The 23,165-nt window shown below is 38.2% G+C and overlaps 1 protein-coding gene across 1 annotated transcript in view; it reads right to left on the bottom strand.

Moving 5' to 3' along the window:
- Positions 1-23,165, bottom strand: part of LOC150093024 (ras and EF-hand domain-containing protein-like) — a 261,389-nt gene that overhangs the window by 83,881 nt on the left and 154,343 nt on the right. Inside the window, exon 10 of the mRNA XM_090413512.1 lies at positions 18,497-18,621. Coding sequence (XP_090269638.1) covers positions 18,497-18,621 — 125 coding nt within the window. The remainder of the gene's footprint in view (positions 1-18,496; positions 18,622-23,165) is intronic.

The raw sequence follows: 23,165 nt of genomic DNA, 5'->3' as shown, positions 1-23,165 counted from the left end.
TAGCTATCTTGCTTCTACTTACTTATCATAAGAAGGTGACAAATCATTTGACAAGGGAGATGCATATATACTTTGATTTTGCAGACTTGGACAGATTGCCACATGACAAGTTCATAATTAAACTAGAATGGATGGAAATTGGATTACTGTGCTGAATTGGAGAGTGGCTGCCTGATAGGGACATTAAGTTGTGTATGAGGAAGGGGGGGGGTGAACCAATATCCCAGAAGCAGAGTCACTAATGGTGTGTCCCAGTGGTTCTGTCTTGGGGCTGGTGCTGTTTAAATTTTATGTTAATGATACTGGAAAAGTTTTGTTGTTTGTGTGATATGTGGTTGTTTGTAGATAATGCAAAGTTAGGAAGAAGTATGTATTGTAGCTTTGCAAGAAGACTTGATTAGACTGGGTGAATTGACAAGTGAGTGAGGCTATTAGTTCAGTGTTGCAAAGTATAAGGTTTCAAAATCGGTGATCCTTTTAGTTCTGAGTGAGAAGTCTTGGCACAAACTCGGAAGAGGAAGGGAAGTAAAGATGGGAAGCAGTATATATAATTGGTGTGTATATTTTAGAGGAGATGGAGGAAATAAGGAATCTGGGGGTGATGGTGATAAATATCTAGAATTTTAGGGATACATTACTAAAATTATACGGACAGCATAGCAGATTATGGTAATGATGACAATAACATGAAGTAAAGATGCTTCTTTCTATTGTATAAGGTTTGAACAGAACTAGGCTTCTGGTCTCTGGAATGTTGTATGATGACAGATTGAGGAAATGCAATTTGCAGAGTCTGGTGGACAGCATGAGGAGGAGATATGATTGAGACATATAAGTTGGTAAGGTTATAAGATTAATAGTATGAAGCTGTGTGTGTGACAGTGGGACCCCACACAATTAGTCTTTTGACATGGAGGTTATGATGATGATAATAATAACAATATATTTCAGTATCTCATCTGATTTAATCTTCATTTTATAAGACCAATTATTTTGGCATGATACTTCTTTAATTCTTCATGAGTTCCACTTCTTTTTCAGTAAAACTTCTTCAACTGATGACACCTATTTTACATTCTACTGAACGGGAGGATAGGCACTTTTCACTATTCAGATAGATATCTAATAACATCTATGAATTACTAAACAGTAAGGATTTTAACACTGAATCAGAGGCTAGGCTGTTCTTTGCAGTCTCTAACAAATAATAATAATAATAATAATATCATCTGCTGGGATTACTTAAGGATCCATATGCAGGTCTGCTCCTAGTTATCAGTTTGGATCCTTAAGTAATCCCAGCAGATGATATTATTATTATTATTATTTGTTATTATTATTATTATTATTATTATCTGATACCTCCAGTTAGTCCAAGGACTCATCGTGGGAGGGCCTGCTCTACAACACCATTTCCCCCATTCAATCACAACTGACCGCAACTACACCAATGCCATCTACCGCCGACCACCACTGGTATTTCCACAGACAATCACAAACATCTGTGCCCACGGCAGGATTCGAACCTGCAGCCTTTTGGCTGGAGAGTGGATATGCTATCCACTCGACCAGCCAGGCCATATATACTCCAAAATAAATGCAGTGCAAGTCTTCAGGCTCTTCAACTAAAATGAATAAGTGCTGTCATAAACTTGTCATGAAAATCAGTGAATGAAATGGAAATTAAATATGGAAATAGACACACACACCACACACACACACACACATATATATGTAGAACGTTTTTTGCCTTGGGTATATTATACGTTAAAGATACTAAGCAATTTAATAAACTTGGTTTTAATCCTTTTTCCCAAGTAAGCAAATATATGTCAAGTTTGTGCCTGAACTATGTTCAGGTCTGAGGCAACTCGTGGTAAAGGTGGGGTAAGCTCTGATCACTTTCCCTTAGTATCTACCCTAATGCAAAGCACATCCCCTTGCAGAGATGTATGATGCTATGCATTAAAGGAAAGGGCCACTACCCAGACCGGTTTCGACCTTTATTGAGATCTCATCAGTGGAAGCCAGACCCATAGATGCCAAGGTTGAAGTAATGCAGAGCTTATAAATTTATGCAGAGCTTATAAATATATGTAGAACGTTTTTTGCCTTGGGTATATTATACGTTAAAGATACTAAGCAATTTAATAAACTTGGTTTTAATCCTTTTTCCCAAGTAAGCAAATATATGTCAAGTTTGTGCCTGAACTATGTTCAGGTCTGAGGCAACTCGTGGTAAAGGTGGGGTAAGCTCTGATCACTTTCCCTTAGTATCTCCCCTAATGCAAAGCACATCCCCTTGCAGAGATGTATGATGCTATGCATTAAAGGAAAGGGCCACTACCCAGACCGGTTTCGACCTTTATTGAGATCTCATCAGTGGAAGCCAGACCCATAGATGCCAAGGTTGAAGTAATGCAGAGCTTATAAATTTTACCTATACAAGTTGCCACTAGGTGCTTTGATCCTATTAAAAAAAATCTTAGGATGAGAGAAAGATGTAGAAAGTTTTTTACCTTGGGTATATTATACGTTAAAGATACCAAGCAATTTAATAAACTTGGTTTTAATCCTTTTTCCCAAGTAAGCAAACAGACAAATTTGGTATCTTGATAACATCTAGTAATATTTGGTATCTTGAGAACTCTAGATATCTTTTCAGCTGTGCCTTTAATGTATGGGATGGTGACTGTTTTGTTTGTAGTTCTCTATGGTGAATAGTGGGAGGGGATTTCTTGGGAGCATTTAGTATTTTGTCTATCTTATGGGGGATTATAGCCATTGGCTAAGAAGGTGTGGCATAAGTGAGCCAGTTCAGCAGCAAGAGCATTATCATTGGAACAGATTGCTTTCACTCTGTGGGTTTTTAAGATACCATATTGTTGAGAAGGGTGATGATGCAATTGTTTGTGTAAATATCTCCCAGCATGTGTGGGTTTGCTAAAAACAGAATGATAAGGAATCATCTAGAAAACGTGTGATTAGCGTATCCGGGAAGGGCAGACAGTTATTAGCTTCCAGTTCCATTGTAAAGTGGATTTTTGGATGTTGGCTATTTAAATGCACTAAGAATGTATCCAACGTGCCTGAGCCATGTGGCCAAATAGCAAGCACATCATCAATATAGTAGCCAAAGCGTTGGTTTGAGAGTGGCTGTATTGATAGCTAGTTATTCCAGGTGTTTTATGTAGAAGTTGGCTGGGGGGGGGGAGGAAGGGAGGGGAGCCCATAGCTGTCCCATCTAATTGTTTGTATATTTTCCCTTTCCATGTGAAATATCCTGCATGCATGAAATACCCTGCTCGTGTGATCAAGCTTACTACGGTCAAACAGGAAGAATTGTGGATATCCGCATCAGTCAACATAAAAAATACATCTGGCACTATCGCTAAGGAAAGTTTAGCCTAGCAGATCATGCTTTGGATACCCTTGCACACAGGATCAACTGGAAGAAAACAAAAGTACTGCACAAAAGCTTTTACAAGTCAGAGAGATTGTTCTTAGAAGCAACAGAAGCCTTGAAACATACTCCGAATCTCAACAAATATGGCTGTATAGATTATTATTACCCAAGACCCCAAAGAGTCAACTCTGCATGAAAAAAACCTGCTTCTCACTCCCCTGCTCACACTCTCTTTATACAGTTTCTAGGAATGACCTCTGGTTCTTCCCTGATCCCCCACTATTTTCTGTAGAACCTCTACAGCATTGATCCTATAACAACCCCTTAATAACATTGTAGGTCTCTATCAAATCTCCCCTCTTCCTCCTGACACTGCAAGCTGCATCAGACACTGCAAGTTGCATCTTCTCAATCTTTCCTCATACTCAACATTCCAGAGGTCAGAAACAACCTTAGTCAGTCACCTCTGGACCATTTCCAACATCTCTTCATCCTTCTGAAAACCAGGTGACCAAATCTGGGCACAATAGTCCATGTGCGGCCTAATCACAGCCTTATACAATGGAACAAGAATCTTCCTACTTCTACAAGTCAGTGTCCTTCGCATCATTCCCAGAAGCCTGTGTTGCCTTCACTATTTTGACTATGTGTCCCCTAAATTTCAGATCCTTATCCACTATCACCCCCAGATCTCTTATTTCCTCCACCTCTGACAATATATCCTCACCAAGCATGAATTCTGCATCCTAATTTTGTTTTTCAAATTTTAAAACCTTACATTTTGCAACATTAAACTCACATCCCCAATCACTCAATTTATTCAAGTCTTCTTGTAAGGCCACAACATCTTCTCTACTCTTCATGGTTCATCCCAACTTTGCATCATCTGCAAACAACTGAATATCTCTATCCAAATCTTCATCAATATCATTAATATACAAGTTAAACAGCAATGGCCCTAAAACGGACCCCTTGTGGATACCTATCAAATAGCCAGTCTCCAATCCGATGCACTAATCTAATATCCAACCCCATCCACTCTAGTTTGACTATCAACTTATCATGCAGCAATCTATCAAAAGCTTTTGCGAAATCCAAGTATATTACTGTGTATCCTTCTCCTCTGTCCATGGAAGCAGTCACCTCATGGTAATAAGTAAGTAGATTACTAAAACATGACCTCCCTTTAGCAAATCCATGCTGTCCATCAAAGATAATACCATTGTTGTCAACCCAACTCTGGATTCTAGTTCTCACAAGTTTCTCCAACAACTTAACCACAACACCTGACAGACAGATAGGCCTATAGTTTGATGCTTGAGTTCTCTTACTTCCTTTATGAAGTGGCACAATCTTGCCCTCCTTCTGCTCCTTAGGAAACTTGACCCAATGCAAGACTCTTATCAAAAAAATATGTCAAGGCCGGCATCAACTTCCTGGCACATTCCTTCAGAATACGTGGTGATATATTATCAAGTCCCACAGCTTTATTTACATCTAGTTCCCCATACACCTCTTGCTCACTTATAGTCAGTCTCTCTTCCCCATCATCAACTGTTCTCAATCTCTCCATGAAGTCACATTCACAAGATTGAAAGACCTTTATGAACTGTTCATTAAGTATCTCCACCACACCTTCTGCAACAGCTGCCTTTATACCATTTTCTCCAATCAATGTCATCCTTCCATAATCATTCTTTCTTTTGCTGGCTACATATTGAAAGAACTCCTTAGGATTCTTTTTGGCTTCATTAACTAACTGCTGTTCATACCTCTCTTTAGCTACCCTCACCAACCAAGTCACCCTCCTTGCCAGGGTAGACCTCATGAAATTGGTTATTTCCACTTCTCTTATGCTGCCTCCATAATGCCCTTTTTCTCTCTATCACATGCTTAATCTCTTTATTCATCCATTTCACACCTACATTATTTAACCTTCTCACCCTTGGAATACATTTAGACATTGCATCTACTAGATAGTTTTTGAAAATCCCCCAAGCTGCACTGTCTCTTTTCCAGCTAACTCTTCATTCCATGCCACACCTGCAAGCTGTCTCCTGAGCTCTTCATAATCACCCCCCCCCCACTCTTGTAGTTCAACATATACCCTTTTCTTACAGAGGTCCTCACACTGCTGGCAACCATGCAGGTAATCACCTTATGTTCACTCTCACCAATTGGTGGGTGATTTGACACTTCATTTATAATTACATCCTCTGATAAGATGGCCAAATCCAAGACCCTCAATCCTCGTGTGCCCTCTGTTACATACTGTCTGAGGTAGTTATCCCTCAAAAACTCAAGAAACTCATTTTCTTTACCTCCAGTTGCTATCTCATCATTCTAGTCTACATTGCCGTAATTCAAATTGCCCATAATGATCACTTTTTTCTTATTGCTTGGCTAATTTCATTTTACATTTCATAGTCACTACCATCTACATTTCCTAGTTTATAACAACATCCAACCAAGTATTTCATTCCATTCACCTCTATCTCACACCATACTGCCTCAAAACCACTGGCATTATTTCCCTCTCACATCTCTACTTTGTATGGACATAACTGTTTCTCTATCATCAATAGCACTCCCCCTCCCCTTTTTACCCCCTTCTATCCCTCACGAAACACATACCCATCCATCTCTATTCCTGTCAGGATGTCGTCCTCATCTAACCAGCCTAAGATTTGGGAGACAGTCATCTTAAGACATAACTAGTATCTGCTTTCTCTCTCTGTTTTTTTTTTAACATAGAGGGTGCCTAATTATGGCTTTAGTCTTTGTATTGTTGCTACAATTGTTCAAACTAGTCCCATTGTTACACCATGTTGTTGTAGTCTCGTGTACTGTGACAAACTGTTTTGTGCTCTGAAGATGCTGGTTATAACACCAGCGAAATATCAGTAATAAGTCCATAAATAATTATTTACTTATCATTCTGTGTTCTAACATATACCATCAAAATTAATCAACATGTATGACGAACACATAAGCCTTTCTACACGTTTGATACAGGGGAAATGTTTCAGCAATGATAATAATAATAATTATTATTATTATTACCAGAGACCTCCAGGGAGTCAAGGACTCACTAAGAGAGGCCCTATCACCCATAGCAGTTGTTATGCCTATTCTTAAATTCATTCATGCACTCACGACCAAGATGATCCATTCCAATTATGCCTCTATGAGAGAAAAATCTAGCTCTCACCATTTTCTTTACCATAGATGCCCTTTTGTCCTCTCACTACCCTCCATAAAGTGAAAAATTCCATCTACTGGTATACCATATGTCACCAACTTATCATATCACCCTTCTTTTTCCTGTTTCTCCTAGAGCATAGGTTGCCAAACTTTTTCAGGCCACCGCCCACTTTGCAAGACATAAATTTTGTAATGCCCCCCATTATAACAGTTTGAATAAAACCATATTTCAAATATTTGAGACTGAATAAAACCATATTTCAAATACTCAATACCGTACTGTCGACATTTCTTCTTATATTCAGACATAATGAAGTAATAAAATTTGCAAAGATATTCACAAAATAAAAGATTTAATTTACACTTTGTATGACTCCACTTATCTATCACACTTTCGACTGATGATTGTTGGCAAAGCACACAAAAAATAATGAAACTTATTCCTAAACCACTGGTATTTATAGATTTGAAATCTAGCCTGAATAGACTTGCATGCATTGACTTGTTTGCGATACCATCGTACTCGTGCTTTGAACAAGTCACTGCAAGCACCCATATTCCTGTCAAAACATGCTGAATTGAGTGAATTACCTACATAATGGTTGACCGACATACTACTAGTTAAGACTCGTCTGCTGCATGGATAGACTAAAGCCTGTATGGCACGATCAATTTTTACAATAGCAAAAAATGAATATTTTTTAAGTATATAAAAATAGAAGTTAAAATATCCTGTATGACACGTTCGATTTTTTATTTTGCATGCAAGCGCATTTTGTTCGTCCGACCACGACATTGTCTGAATAATTATAAATAATAATTAATAAATAAAATAATTACACAAGATGTAAACAACAAACCTACAAAACATAACCACAGAAAACAGTACAATAAGTTTCGAATAATATTTGCTTTAATATAAGTTATAAGTTATTACTAACTTATATAAGTTAGTAATATAATAGTACTAACTAGTCTAACTAAAATTTATGATCTTATTTCTTTCTTGCCATTATTATTTTTACTCATAATATTAAATTATATAAAATTGGGTTTATTTTTGTACAAATCAATAGAAAAGTGGTTTTATATATTTTATATATATTTTGAAATGAAATATAACGAATATATTTGCTACTGTAAATATAACCTATTATACACACACATATACATGCTCTATTTTCTCATTGACATAGAAAATTGACATCTATTTCTATCTGATATGGTAAATTTTCAAATGATTAAATAATTGAAATAGAAAATTGATAAAAAAATTGATCGTGTAAGATGGGCATAAGATGAATTAAAATTCAATATTTAAATTTTAAATGATTATCTAATCGCAAAATCACGAAAATAATTAATTTTTAAATATATATTATTAATTTCTTCTATAAAGAGCCACCAACCCCTAGACTGCCTGAACGCCCCCAAATGCTTCTGATCCCACTATAGCACCCCCTAGAAGGCTTCAGCGCCTACTGGGGGGGGGGGGGGGGGGGGTACCGCCCACTTTGGGAACCTATATCCTAGAGTATGCCATTCACAAATTCTCAATCTATCCTCATCATATTCCACAGGCCTGATATCATCTTTAGCACTGTCCTTGCACTTTCTCACTATATTTACATCACCCTGGAAGCCAGGAGATCAGATCAGATCAGTGTACAAAACAGTCCTGATGAGGTCATTTAAAGCCTTGTAAACAAGCAAAATGCCTTCCTTATCCTTATATGTTGATTTCTGTTTCATCATCACAATTATCCTCAGAGTTGTATTTGCAATATTTGCTAATATAGCCTTGAACTTCCTATCTGCTAAAACTACAAGATCCCTAGCCTGCTCAGTTTCTTCTAGCATAATCCTGCCAATATAATACACCACTGGATATTTCATTACACCAAAGTGCATAACTTACATCTACTAACGTTGAACTGACAACAGCCATTTTCACATGCACAGTTCAAGTGGGCATCATTCTGCAAGCACCACATGTCAGTTGCATTCTTGATTACCTTGCCTATCTCTGCATCATTAGCAAACGGCTGTATGTCACCTGCAAGATCCTTCCCGATATCATTAATATAAAGAATGAATGATGATGGATCAAAGACACCCTGTGATAAACCACCGGTCACCAATATTGCAAATTCATCACCCCCCCCCTTCCCTCACCACTTTTTGATAGTGGTCAGTCACCCATTCTCTTATCCAGATTAATAGTTTATAATCCATCCCATATCTTCCAACATATGCAAGAACCTGCCATGCTGTATACTGTCAAAAGCCTCAGCAAAGTTCAAAAGTTTTATGGTATATATATTCCCCTTATCTAATTAAACCATAACATTATTATAAAATGTGAGAAAGTTGATCAAACATGAACTTCGAGAATCTTCACCATCACTCCAAAGATACTGTTAGAGCTATAGTTAGACACAGTAGTCTTTACACTACCCATGTGCAATGGGATTATTATACATTCTTTCCACTCCTGTGAAATCTTCCCTGTGCCAAAACTCAAATTGCACAGTAAAGTCAAAGGCATAGCCATTTCTGCTGAACATGCTTTTAGCATCTGTGCTGATATCCCATCAGTAACAACTGCCAAAATCTTATTTGGTAGGTCAAATTCAGGTTATGTGGTTATAATGCCTCTTCTTCTTTATCCACTAACAGTACATTGAGCTTAATGTTACACACACACCATATTGATAGTTCTTAGAAAATGGGCATTAGTTGAACAATCTCTTCTGAATTTGTTACCTACATACCATCTGCATTCAGCAGAGTTATTCTTTCACATTCATTCTTTCTTTTACTTGCAGCATAACAATAAAATTCTTTTGAGTTGTTAATATTCTTTAGCTTGCAGAGCTGTTTCTTTTCATACAAAGAACGTAATTTTCCATACAATACTTGTACCTTATAATTTCATAACTGACAACATCCTTATGTACACAGTATTCCAGCTACATAATATTTTTTTAAGATTCTCCTCCTTAATAAGACTGCAGATCCATTTTACTCCTATTCTATTTATTCTTTGAACTCTAGAGAGAGAGAGAGAGAGAGAGAGAGAGAGAGAGAGAGACAGTGTAACATTGCATCATTTAAGTATTTTTTAAATGCATCCCATGCACTACCAATATCTTTCCCATCTGGGAAAGATATTGGCAGTACATGGAATGCATTTTTTGTCTTAAAAGAGCTCTTGAGACATATAAGTTGGTAAGGGGTAATTACCAGATTAATGTGGATGAGATTTTTTATAGAATATCTGGAAACTGGGGGGGGGGGAGAACGAGAGACCATCCCTGAAAGCTGTTATAAGGATTTGAGCAAGGGAGTGAGGAGTAGATTTTTTTTTTTTTTTTTTTTGCATGGAGAGTGGTGGGTGATTGGAATGCATTGCCTGAGAGTGTGGTGAGTGAGTGCAGGGGCAGTAAATGCATTTAAGTCAAGGTAATGAGTTGTGCATATGAAAGTGGGACCTCCAATGATGAGTGAGTCTCTTGACTCCATGAAGGTCTGTTGATAATAATAATAATAATAATATCCTCTAACCTCCTCCTCCTATTCATGAGGCTTTGTTATTTACATTCTTTCAACCTGTTTTCATACTCCACATTCCAAAGACCCACTTACCATGAATCTTCTCTGGACCCTTTCTAACATATCCTCATCACCAATGAAAACCAGTGACCAAATCTGTGCACAATAATCCATATGCGATCTGATGAAGATCTTATACAATGGATTCATAATGTCTTTATTTCTGAGGGTAAAGGTCCTCCACTGATTTGATGACATCACAACTTGTACAATGTAGCCCCTGAATTTCAGGTCCTTGTCTGCCACCACTCCCAGATCTAAAATTATTACTATTATTATCATACTCCATGGAATTAGAATGACTCATCATGGGGGGGGGGTCCTAATGTCACACACAAAGTGTATCAAACTGTGCCTTAATAATGCATTCATTGTTTCCACACTCATCACATAAACCTGCTCCACACCCCTCTGCATCCAGACCCTCCTTATACAGCTTCCAGAGATGGAGCAGTGTCTCAAAAAAGGAGGATAACCAGTGGCATTCCCCAGTGTTCTATTCTTGGGGCCCCTGCTTTTTAACTTGTTTGTAAATGATATATCATGTGGACTGATTGGGGATATTCAGTTGTTTGCTGATGATGCATAGTTGGGGTGAATTATAAGTAGCACTGATTCCCTTCAGGAAGATTTCAATAGGCTTTTGACTTAGACAAAGGAGTGGAATTGCAATTTTAATATTAATATGTGCAAAATGTTGCATTTTGGAGTGCAGAAATATAAGACTGTACTAGATTGATGGTGATATACTGAAGGAAGTGGAAGATTCAAGATCTGGGAGTAATAGTTCAGTAGACTGAAGTTTAGAGGGCAATTGCAAATGTTGCAAAAGACTGCACATCATAGTGCTGCTATGATAAGAAGTACTCTAACATGTAGGGATAAGGAAGTAACTGTGCCACTGTCTAAAGTAGTGGTAGACCACACTTGGACTTTTCTGTTCGAATTTGGTCACCTGGTTTTCAATGTGATGTGGAAACACTGAAGAGGGTCCAGAGATGAGTGACTAAGACAATATCAGGACTTTGGAATGTTGTCTATGGAGAGAGGTGGAAGAAATGTGGATTACAGAGTTTGTTGGATAGAAGGAAAAGAGGTGATATGATAGAGACATTTAAGTTAGTGAGAGGATTTTATTGAATTAATCCAGATGAGATTATAAAAAGATTACAAGGTGAGAGGGAAAAACCAGAGGCCATCTCTGGAAATTATGTAAGAGTGTGATGAAGAGAGTAGATTTTTTACATGGAGAATTGTCAGTGAATGGAATGCAATGAGTGTTAAAGATTTTAAGATTCAGTATGATAAATATGTTGTCAGTTGAATGAATCTCTCACAGTAAGTCTGCCAACTCCATGGAGGGTGCAATAATAATAATAATACCATTTTATTAGTGCCGCGAGTGAACATGGTAGATTTGAACTGTGCTAAAAAGAAGTGTTTTTTAATTAATGTATAGTGGAGCTTTTTATCTCAAATTATATTGCATTTTTTTCAGTCTAGATACAAGTGTCCCTCAGTAGTGTTCTTGTTGCAATTTTTGTTGTTTATATTTTAAAAATTATTATGTGTTTGGCTATTTGTTTTTCTTCCTGTTTCTGCTTCTGAAAATGGCATTCATAAAGAAGCACATGTCAGTAGCACAGAAAGCTTCAGTATGAAGATCAAGTTCTGCCTTGGATTTTTCACAGTGGATGCATTGTGAATATTGCTATATGCACTGAAAAATGTGAAAGATTTGTGGGCTGTAATGAAAAGAAGGAAAGTATTAGCATATGTAAAAAGTATCTTGATAGAATAGAGAGATTAGAAATGGGAGCAAGAGTTGGGACCATAGTAGAAGAGCTTAGGCAAGAGTTAGTGAAAATGAAAAGTGAAATGAAACATCTGGTAGAAGATATTAAACATCTAAAAAAGATGAGACGAGGTTAGGATTATGAAGAAAGAGTCAAAAGATAGTCGTATATCATTGTATGGGAACTCTATCATTAGAACTGTGATGACTAATAAAGTGCACAAAATATTTTTGTGCACTTTATTAGTCATGGGTACAAATGACTTAGTTGGGGAAAAAACGAATGTCAAAAGAGACTTGAGGAAGAGAGCTGTTGCAGCAGGTAAAGTAGAATAGTATTCGTTGAAAACTCTCATTAGCATGTTGCCAGAGATATTATTATTATTATTATTATTACGTAATACCTCCAGGGAGTCCAAAGACTCATTGAGGGAGTACACCTACTCTACAAATCTCCGATCTCAACTGCTCCACTCATCCATGACTACCTTCATCATCTACACCAATGCCATCTACCACTGATCACCACTAGTAGTATTTTCACAGACAATCACAAACATCCATGCCCAAGGCAGGATTTGAACATGCAGCCTTTTGGCTGGAGAGTGGATACGCTAACCACTCAGCCAACCAGGCCAACAATCACAATAGTGAATCACAATCAGATATCACAATAGTGAATTGAGAAGGAGAGAAAATATAATGAATAGTAAGATGTCTGAGTGTGAGGCAAAGGGAGGGGGGTTAAATTGTAAATCTATGGAGTGAAGTTGAATCAAAGTTTGAATGGTTTAAAGTTGATAGTGTGCATTTCAAAGGGTTTGGTGTTGGATACTTAGAAAAGCTATTGTTTTCTAAGAAGGCATAGAATCAAGAAGTTAGTGCAGTAAATGATCAGTATATTTGTGAAGCAGGATTGTACTAAACAGATTGTATGACAGGAGGAAGATGGATATCAGGTTGAAGATGTGGTTGCAGCAGCACAAGGTGATGGAATGGCCTTGTGATTGCCTCAATGTGACTTTCTTTTGGCCTCATCAGCAGATTTCTCTCATAGTTAGCTTTGGCCTTCCTTACTATACCAGTCACCCTTCTTGCTTAAGCTCTATACTGTTCTTGGGCATGCTGATCATCTGTGTCTCTATAATCCCTTCACAACCTTTTCTCTTCAACTTCTACTTAATGAAGCTATTCATCCACGTAACTCATACCTGATTTATCCTTCTCACTGTAGATATACATCCAGATACTACTTTCTTCAAACATCCTTTGACCATCTCCCATGTACCAACATCATCTCTCTCCCTCCAAATTCTTATGCCATTGCTTTGCTGAAAGCTATGGCATAAGAATGTCTCCTCAGCTTGTCATGATCACCTGCTTTCTAGCTCCACATATATCCTTTCTTAACAGAAGATTCTGCATGTCTGGCTATCTCTCAGATCAAGACTACATGATCACTTTCTCCTAGCAGAGGTAGCACAGCTAGATTGGCTAGTGTTAAGTTCTCTGATGCAATGATCAGACCCACACTCTTGAACCTCAAGTTCCATCCATTACATATTGCCTCCATTACATAATTCCAATCTAGTTAAAATTCCCCATAATAACACTTGACCTGTACTCATCATGCAAATTTGTGAGTGCATGTCATCTATATTCTCCAGTATACTCCCCACCCTGGATTATAGCAACAGCCAATTACATATTTAGTAATTGGCCTCTATCTCACATCAGATAGCCTCAAATTAACTGCCATCTGAATTTTCCTGGTGTGCTTCTACTATTTTTGGCTTTAATTCCTCTGCTATCATTATATTCTTCGTTAAACCGTCTTGTTTAATATAATTTCTTGGCATCTTTAATTTGAGGCGACTATGACTGTGAAGTGAAGATTTGGTAAATGAAATAACACAAACTGATACATATAGATTAATACAAATCAATTGACATGCAGCATGAATAGTATGTATGAGAGGAATTATTAGTGAAATGTTAAAAATGGTGCAACAGATTATGAACAGAAAAAATTAAGGAGAAGAGCACAAGTATGAATGACATATCTAGAATATATAGAAAGAGAGGCTAGAATTTGTGAATGTTTGATACCAAAACAGACTTTCATTATCTGGTGTGAGACTACCATCCTGCTTGCAGAAGGTCTGAAGTGGCATAAAAAAAAAAAAAAGACCTTTGAGGATTTCCTTTGTGATCTAATCCTTAGTCCACCTATAGTTCTAAAATGGCATGCTAGGTTTACAACCTTTTGCGAGTGGGATTTGCATAAAAAAATGTGAATAACTATAGAAGTTTGCATTTAGGAAGACTACTGTTTGCCAATAGAGTGATGTGAACCTCGCTCTGTTGCCAAACAGAGTGAAGGTTCACATTTTATATTCATGTATGTGACTCACTCTATAATCATACATACCCAGTTCACATGTGAACATGAAAAATAAATTTGTCAGTGCAGAAGATAGCAGAAATAGTCTTGGATGGAGATTAAAGCTGAGAAAAGGAAGAAAACTGGATAGCATGATGTGGGGATTGGCTAAAACTAATAAAAAAAAATTCATTTATAAAGAAAGCACTTTGGCAATGCAGTGCTTTCTTTATAAATGCTAGTAATAGTATTATAAGTAAGAGAAATGGGTTTATGGCCTTAGTAGACCCAGTTTCTCCAAAGATTGTTGATGAAACATATTGACAAGAATAACTAGTGTAACAGGAATGAAAATTAAGGATATATCATATTCAGGAAAGATAAGAAGGATAATCATGGAGAAAGAGTATTACTAATAAGAAAAATTATGTCCTCCCAAGACTAGAGAATCAGGATGAGTGTGACAGGAAGGGTAGTCAGAGTGTTGCCTAGGTATGACTGTGGTGAAATGAGGCAGAGAGCAAGGATTATGAATGATATGCTGGCTGACATGTGTGAGGAGATGGGAGTACAGTTTGTTAATGTGTGGAATGAGTTTGAGGGATGAAGTGAGCTGTATGGGAGTGATGGACTGCATTTGAGTGGTTATGGTGTGAGTCGCTTGGAGAGACTGCTGCTGGAAGGTAGAGAAGTGAATAGAGAGAATGAATCAGATTGAGAGGGGAGTGATGTGGAAGAGCAGGAGAGTAAGACAGGAGAGATTGAAGAAGTGGATATGAATGGGGAAGTGAGTGGTATGAGTATAGAAAATGAGAGAATGGGTGCGCAAGAGGAGCAGGGAAACAGGGTGGCTCAGGGTGGACAGGGGTACACAGTGTGAGAAAAGTGGATGCTCCAAGAGGAGGTGAGAGCATGTGTAGGCAGGAAAGGAATGGGATGACCAGGGATCAAGAGGAAACAGTTGGAATTGAAAAGGGTTCTAAAATAAAGAAGCAGAAAGGGAAATGGCCCCAGTCTAGCATAGAGAGATCAGATCAAGTGAGTGGTATCAGTGGAACTAGCTGTAGATCCAGAAATGAGCTGTTGTGTTTGTATACTAATGCTAGAAGTATAAGAAACGAGGCAGATGAAATGGCTGCACTAATTGCGTCTGTTCACCCAAAGATTGTCGGAATAAGTGAGACATGGTTGGAAGAAGATGACATCCTGACAGGAATAGAGATGGAAGGGTATGATGTGTTTCGTGAGGATAGAAGGGGGTAAAAAGGGGAGGGGGAGTGCTATTGATGATAGAGAAATGTCCTTACAAAGTAGAGATGCAAGACGGAAATAGTGCCAGTGGTTTTAAGGCAGTGTGGTGTGAGATAGAGGTGAATGGAATCAAATACTTGGTGGGATGTTGTTATAGGCCAGGTAATGTGGATGGTGGTGATAGTGAAATGTATAGTCAAATTAGTCAAGCAAATAAGAAAAAGGTGATCATCATGGGCAATTTGAATTATGGCAATGTAGACTAGAATGATGAGATAGCAACTGGAAGTAAAGAAAATGAGTTTCTTGAGTTTTTGAGGGATAACTACCTCAGACAGTATGTAACAGAGGGCACACGAGGATTGAGGGTCTTGGATTTGGCCATCTTATCAGAGGATGTAATTATAAATGAAGCGTCAAATCACCCACCAATTGGTGAGAGTGAACATAAGGTGCATTGTTTACCTGCACCTTATGTTCACCATGATTACCTGCATGGTTGCCAGCAGTGTGAGGACCTCTGTAAGAAAAGGGTATATGTTGAACTACAAGGGTAGGGGGTGGGTGATTATGAAGAACTCAGGAGACAGCTTGCAGGTGTGGCATGGAATGAAGAGTTAGCTGGAAAAGAGATCAGTGCAGCTTGGGGGATTTTCAAAAACTATCTAGTAGATGCAATGTCTAAATGTATTCCAAGGGTGAGAAGGTTAAATAAGGTAGGTGTGAGATGGATGAATAAAGAGATTAAGCATGTGATAGAGAGAAAAAGGGCATTATGGAGGCAGCATAAGAGAAGTGGAAATAACCAATTTCATGAGGTCTACCCTGGCAAGGAGGGTGACTTGGTTGGTGAGAGTAACTAAAGAGAGGTATGAACAGCAGTTAGGTAATGAAGCCAAAAAGAATCCTAGGGAGTTCTTTCGATATATAGCCAGCAAAAGAAAGAATGACATTGATTGGAGAAAATGGTATAAAGACAGCTGTTGCAGAATGTGTGGTGGAGATACTTAATGAGCAGTTCATAAAGATCTTTCAATCTTGTGAATGTGAATTCATAAAGAGATTGAGAGCAGTTGGTGATGGGGAGGAGAGACTGACTGTAAGTGAGGAAGAGGTGTGTGGGGAGTTGAGTAAACTAGATGTAAATAAGGCTGTGGGACTTGATAATATATCACCGCATATTCTGAAGGAAAGTGCCAGAGAGTTGACACCTGCCTTGACATATTTTTTTAATACGAGTCTTGCACTTGGTCAAGTTCCTAAGGAGCGGAAGGAGGGCAAGATTGTGTCACTTCATAAAGGAGGTGATCAAACTCAAGCATCAAACTATACTGCTATCTGTGTGTCAGGTGTTGTGGTTAAGTTGTTGGAGAAGCTTAGAACTAGAATCCAGAGTTGGGTTGACAACAATGGTATTATCTTTGATCGACAGCATGGATTTGCTAAAGGGAGGTCATGTTTTAGTAATCTACTTACTTATTACAATAAAGTGACTGCTTCCTTGGACAGAGGAGAAGGATACACAGTAATATACTTGGATTTCGCAAAAGCTTTTGATAGCGTACCTCATGATAAGTTGACAGTCAAACAAGAGCAGATGGGGTTGGATATTAGATTAGTGCATTGGATTGGAGACTGGCTATCTGATAGGTGTCAACAAGTTGTATATGGAGGTGCGATATCCAGGAAAAGGAAAGTCATAGTGGAGTGCATCAGGGGTCTGTTTTAGGGCCATTACTATTTAACTTGTATACTAATGATATTGGCGAAGATTTGGATGGAGATATTCAGTTGTTTGCAGATGATGCAAAGTTGGGACGAACCATAAAGAGTAGTGAAGATGTTGTGGCCTTGCTAGAAGACTTGAATAAATTGAGTGATTGGGCATGGAAATAGAGATGTGAGTTCAATGTTGCATAATGTAAGGTTTTAAAATTTGGAAAACAAAGCTGGGATGCAGAATTTATGCTTGGTGAGAATATATTGTTGGAGGTAAAGGAAATAAGAGGTCTGGGGGTGATAGTGGATAAGGATCTAAAATTTAGGGGACACATCGCCAAAATCGTGAAGACAACACAAAGGCTTCTGGGAATGATGCGGAGAACACTGACATGTAGAAATAAGGAGATTCTTGTTCCGTTGTATAAGGCTTTGATTATGCCACACATGGACTATTGTGCACAGATTTGGTCACCAGTTTTCAGAAGGATGAAAAGATGTTGGAAAATGATCCAAAGGTGACTGACTAAGTTTCTGACCTCTGGAATGTCGAGTATGAGGAAAGATTGAGAAGATGTAATTTGCAAAGTCTGGTAGACAGGAGAAAGTGGGGAGATATGATAGAGACCTACAAGTTGGTATGAGGTTGTTATAGGATCAATGGTGGAGAAGTTCTACAGAGAATAGTGGGGGATCAGGGGAGAACCAGAGGTCATCCCTGGAAACTGTATAAAGAGGGTGTGAGTAGGGGAGTGAGAGGCAGGTTTTTTTCGTGCAGAGTTGTGAATGATTGGAATGACTTGCCTGAGAGTGTGGTGTCTGCAAGGAGTTTGAGTGTGTTTAAGACACGGTATGATGAGATATGTGTGTGTGATAAAAGGACCTCCCAGATGAGTCTTTGACTCCATGAGGTCTTGGGGTAATAATAATAATAATATGCAAATGGAATGGAAAAGAGATTACCACATGGCCCTTCAAAGGACCATGTGGTAATCTCTGAGTACATGAAAGTGTGTGGCTTTCATGTACATGGTACATGAAAGCCACACACTCCCATTTTGAAGAACCAAAGGAAAAAAACTTGTGCAATTTTATTCAAATTATGAATTCAATTATAATTTACCTCCATCATCTCCTAAATCTTCTTCAATTCCCTGAGCAGGTAATTTAGATGAATCAGATGATTTATGGTCCCATAATCCTGATTCCCAAAGCTCTGGCTCCTTGGTAAAGTGGTCTTTGAAAGTTCTATAATTATTTTAAAGAAAAATGAAAAGATGCGTATCTTTGATTTTCAGTCCTTACAAATTAAATAATCATTTTGTTCCATTTTCAAATTTTTACATCTCTTATGTTACTCCCACTCACAAAAGGTTGTAAACCTGTAGAACATTAGTACAACAGGTTTACAATCTTTATTACTCACAAAGTTATTCTTGTTGGGCTTAGAAGAGAGAATTAAAAAGAACACATCCTTAGCCCACCAAGAATAAAGGTATTCTTAGTGGACTAAAGATTAGTTCTTTACTTAAATGCATGATTTCATTAAAGTATGAAAGCATGTAATTAAGTATATTGTTTAGATTTATATAACCATAGCATTGAAACCTGAGCATGATGTTCTATATTAATTTGCAGTGTTAATGCCACACATCTTTTAACTAAACATAGAATTATACGTCAACAAAAAATATTGTTCTTCCATCTCCTCTCCTTTTCTTTGAATGGTACTATGCCATTCAAAAAAAAGGAGAGGAGATTTTTGTGCCCAGATTTGTGCACAATAGTCCATGTGTGGCCTAATCAAAGCCTTATACAATGGAACAAGAATCTCCTTACTTCTACATCAGTGTCCTCCGCATCATTCCCAGAAGCCTTTGTGTTGTCTTCACGATTTTGGCGATATGTCCCCTAAATTTTAGATCCTTATCCACTATCACCCCCCAGTATATTGAGAATATACTGGGGGGTGATCGTGGGTGACAATATCACCCAACAATATATTCTCACCAAGCATAAATTCTGCATCTCATCTTTGTTTTCCAAATTTTAAAACCTTACATTTTGCAACATTGAACTCACATCCCCATTTCCATGCCCAATCACTCAATCTATTCAAGGCTTCCTGTAAGGGCACAACATCTTCACTACACTTCATGGTTCGTCTCAACTTTGCATCATCTGCAAACAACTGAATATCTCCATCCAAGTTCAGAGGAAATATAGCAAAAAGTGACCAAAGTAGCTCATAGGATTATTGGTTGTTGAAAAACACAGTAACAAGCAAGCTTTGATATAGCACATATTATTATTATTACCCTAAGACCCCATGGAGTCAGAGACTTATTTAGGAGTATAATAAATTTAATATAATCCTTTATCCAAGTGTAAGCAAACAATATTTGCACCTGAAAATATCTTCAGGACTGAGGTCAGGTGGTACATCCCCTGGTAACTCGGATGCAAAGGTGGCCCAAGTTCTCATCACTCCTTGTCTCAGTATCTCCCATAATGCAAAGCACATCTCCTTGCATACATGTATACTGCTATGCATTAAGGAAAGGGCCACTACCCAGACCACCTTATCTCAGTCCTGAAGATATTTTCAGGCACAAACTTTATTTGCTTACGCTTGGATAAAGGATTAAATTAAATTTATTATAGTCTAACCAAGTGCAAAATAAACTTCGAACATCCTTATCTAAAATCCAGAGTAATTTAATAATAAGGTGGTACACCGGTTGGCAACTCGTATAGGTAAATATGACCTCTCCATTGCTTCTGCCTTAGTATCACTACTCTGGGTCTGCCTCTCACTGATGAGACCACAAGTCTACCTACTCACTGATGAGACCTCAATAAAAGGTCGAAACTGGTGCGGGTCTGGCTCTGATGATTTGAGAGGCTCTGCTTGGGGGTAGGTTTTTGCCTGTCTCTGAGTGGGGCCACTGCTGAGATTATAGCTCTGCTTAGTGGTGGGGTGAGCCTGCCACTGGGTACAGCCAATGCTGAGAAGTTTTTCTCAGTGATGGGGGTGAGCTTGTCACTGAGTAGTACAATGCAGAGTTGGGTGATCTTTCGGGATTGTCTTATTTTTAGAGCCCGCTTCACATATACAAAGGTCGAAACCAGTCTGGGTAGTGGCCCTTCCTTTAATGCATAGCAGTATACATGTTTGCAAGGAGATGTGCTTTGCATTATGGGAAATACTGAGACAAGGAGTGATGAGAGCTTGGTCCACCTTTGCTCCAAGTTGCCAGGGGATGTACCACCTTACCTCAGTCCTGAAGATATTTTCAGGCACAAACTTTGTTTGCTTACACTTGGATAAAGGATTAAATTAAATTTATTATAGTCTAACCAAGTGCAAAATAAACTTCCAACTTATCTAGGAGGTCCTTTTGTCATACATACAGATCATCATACCACACCTCAAACGCACTCAAATTCTCTGTAGACACCACACTTTCAGGCAAGGCATTCCAATCATTCACAACTCTGCATGTAAAAAAACCTGCTTCTCACTTCCCTGTTCACACCCTCCTTATACAGCTTCCAGGGATGACCTCTGGTTCTACCCTGATCTCCCACCATTTTCTGTAAAACCTCTCTAGCATTGATCCTATAACAACCCCTTACTAACTTGTAGGGCTCTATCATATCTCCCCCCCCCCTTCTTCCTCCTATCCCCTAGACTTTGTGAATTGCATCTTCTCAACCTTTCCTCATATTCGACATTCCAGAGATCAGAAACTACCTTAGTCAATTGCCTCTGGATCCTTTCCACCATCTCTTCGTCCTTTTGAAAACCAGGTGACCAAATCTTCGCACAGTAGTCCATGTGTGGCCTAATCAAAGACCTATACTATGGAACAAGAATCTCCTTACTTCTACAAGTCAGTGTCCTCCATATTATTCCAGAATTCATTGTGTTGTCCTCACAATTTTGGCAATGTGTCCTCTAAATTTTAGATCCTTATCCACCATCACCCCAAGATCTATTTCCTCCACCTCCCACAATATATCTCCATCAAGAGTAAATTCTACATCCCATCTCATTATTTTTTGCAACATTTAAATTAGTATCCCCACTCCCGTGCCCATTCACTCAATCTATTCAAGTCTTCTTGTAAGGCATCATTATCTGCTCTATTCTTCATAGTCTCCAACTTTGCATCATCTACAAACAACTGAATATCCCCAATCCAAATCTTTGCCTGTCATTAATATACAGGTTAAACAGCAATGGCCCTAAAACTAGTAGTGATCCCTGAGGAACACCACTAGTACTTTATACTTCTGGGATAGTGCTCCCTTCCCCATACATGACTTGCTGATACCTATCAGATAGCCAATCTCCAATACTCTGCACTAATCAAATATCCAACCACATCTGCTCTAGTTTGACCATCAACTTATCATGTGGTAATCTATCAAAAGCCTTTGCAAAATCTAAGTATACTACTGCATATCCTTCTCCTCTGTCCAACAAAGCTATCACCTTATTGTAATAAGGTGATAGCTTTTTAGCAAATACATTTTGTTCATCAAAGATAATACCATTGTTGTCAACCCAATTCTGGATTCTGGTTCTCACCAGCCTCTCCAACACTTCAACCACTTTTGTCAGTTTAACCACAACATCTGAAACACAGATAAGCCTATAATTTGATGCCTGAGTTCTATCATCTGCCTTATGAAGTGGCATAATCTTACCCTCCTTCTACTCCTTTTGAACTTGCACCACTGCAAGACTCATCTTAAAAAATATGGCAAGGCAGATGTCAACTCCCTGGCACATTTCTTCAGAATACATTGTGATCAAGTCCCCCTACAACCCTATTAATATGAAGTTTACTCAATTCCCATATATCTCTTGCTCACTTACAGTCAGTATCTCCTGATATTTGGATTATTGTGCACACAAATATTGATCACCTGATTTCCTGTGGATGAAGAAGTGGTGGAGAGGATCCAGAGATAAGTGACTGAGATGGTGATTGGTCTGTGGACTGCTTCCTGTTAGGACAGATAAAAAGTTTGTGGGTTTCAGAAGCTGGGTGAGAGACACATTATGGAAGAAACATTTAAGTTACTAAAAGAATTCTATAGCATTAATGAAGAGGAAAATTTGCAGTACATGACTTGGGAGGAAGAACAAGACATCATCCCTGAAAACTAAGAGTATGGTCAGCAGGGATGCCAGGACTAGATCTTTGTCTTGGGCAATGGTGAATGATTGAATGGATGCCCAGAGTCTATTGTGAGTGCTTTGTCAATAGATGAATTCAGGGAGAGGTATGACAGGTATTGTGTGAATAAAGTTAGTGTGAGCCTCTTGTAATAAGCCTTCAGACTCCATGGAGATGCCCATATGATAATATCATTTTAGAATATCAAATTATGGATGACTGGAATAGAGCTTCCCATAGTGCCCATATATAAAAAGAAAAATAAAACTGAATTTGAGAATGAAAAGTATTTTCCAACTGAATGTTAGTGATGATATTTATTCAAGTATACATGAGGATAGGCTAAACTGAGTAGGATTGAATGATTAGTTCAATCCTACTCAGTAAAGTAGAAGCTAAATTTAGGCCAAATAGCAAGTATCAGAACCATATTTTTACTGTTTTAAACTAATAGTTGAGAAATCATAGGAACATAAATAACAAGAATCTGTACTTAAGTTTGGTAGATCTCAAAGGCGATATGGGGTTGCTTAAGGATCAAAGTTGTATAACTGAGAGGTTATACAGTACAAGTCTGCAAGATTCCCTGACTAAATTGAA

Source organism: Typopeltis vanoorti, chromosome 24 (assembly GCF_054136105.1).
Source record: "Typopeltis vanoorti isolate ZY-2024b chromosome 24, IOZ_Tvanoo_1.0, whole genome shotgun sequence".
In the NCBI taxonomy this organism is placed as follows: domain Eukaryota; kingdom Metazoa; phylum Arthropoda; class Arachnida; order Uropygi; family Thelyphonidae; genus Typopeltis; species Typopeltis vanoorti.
This window is presented reverse-complemented; position numbering and strand designations above follow the sequence as displayed.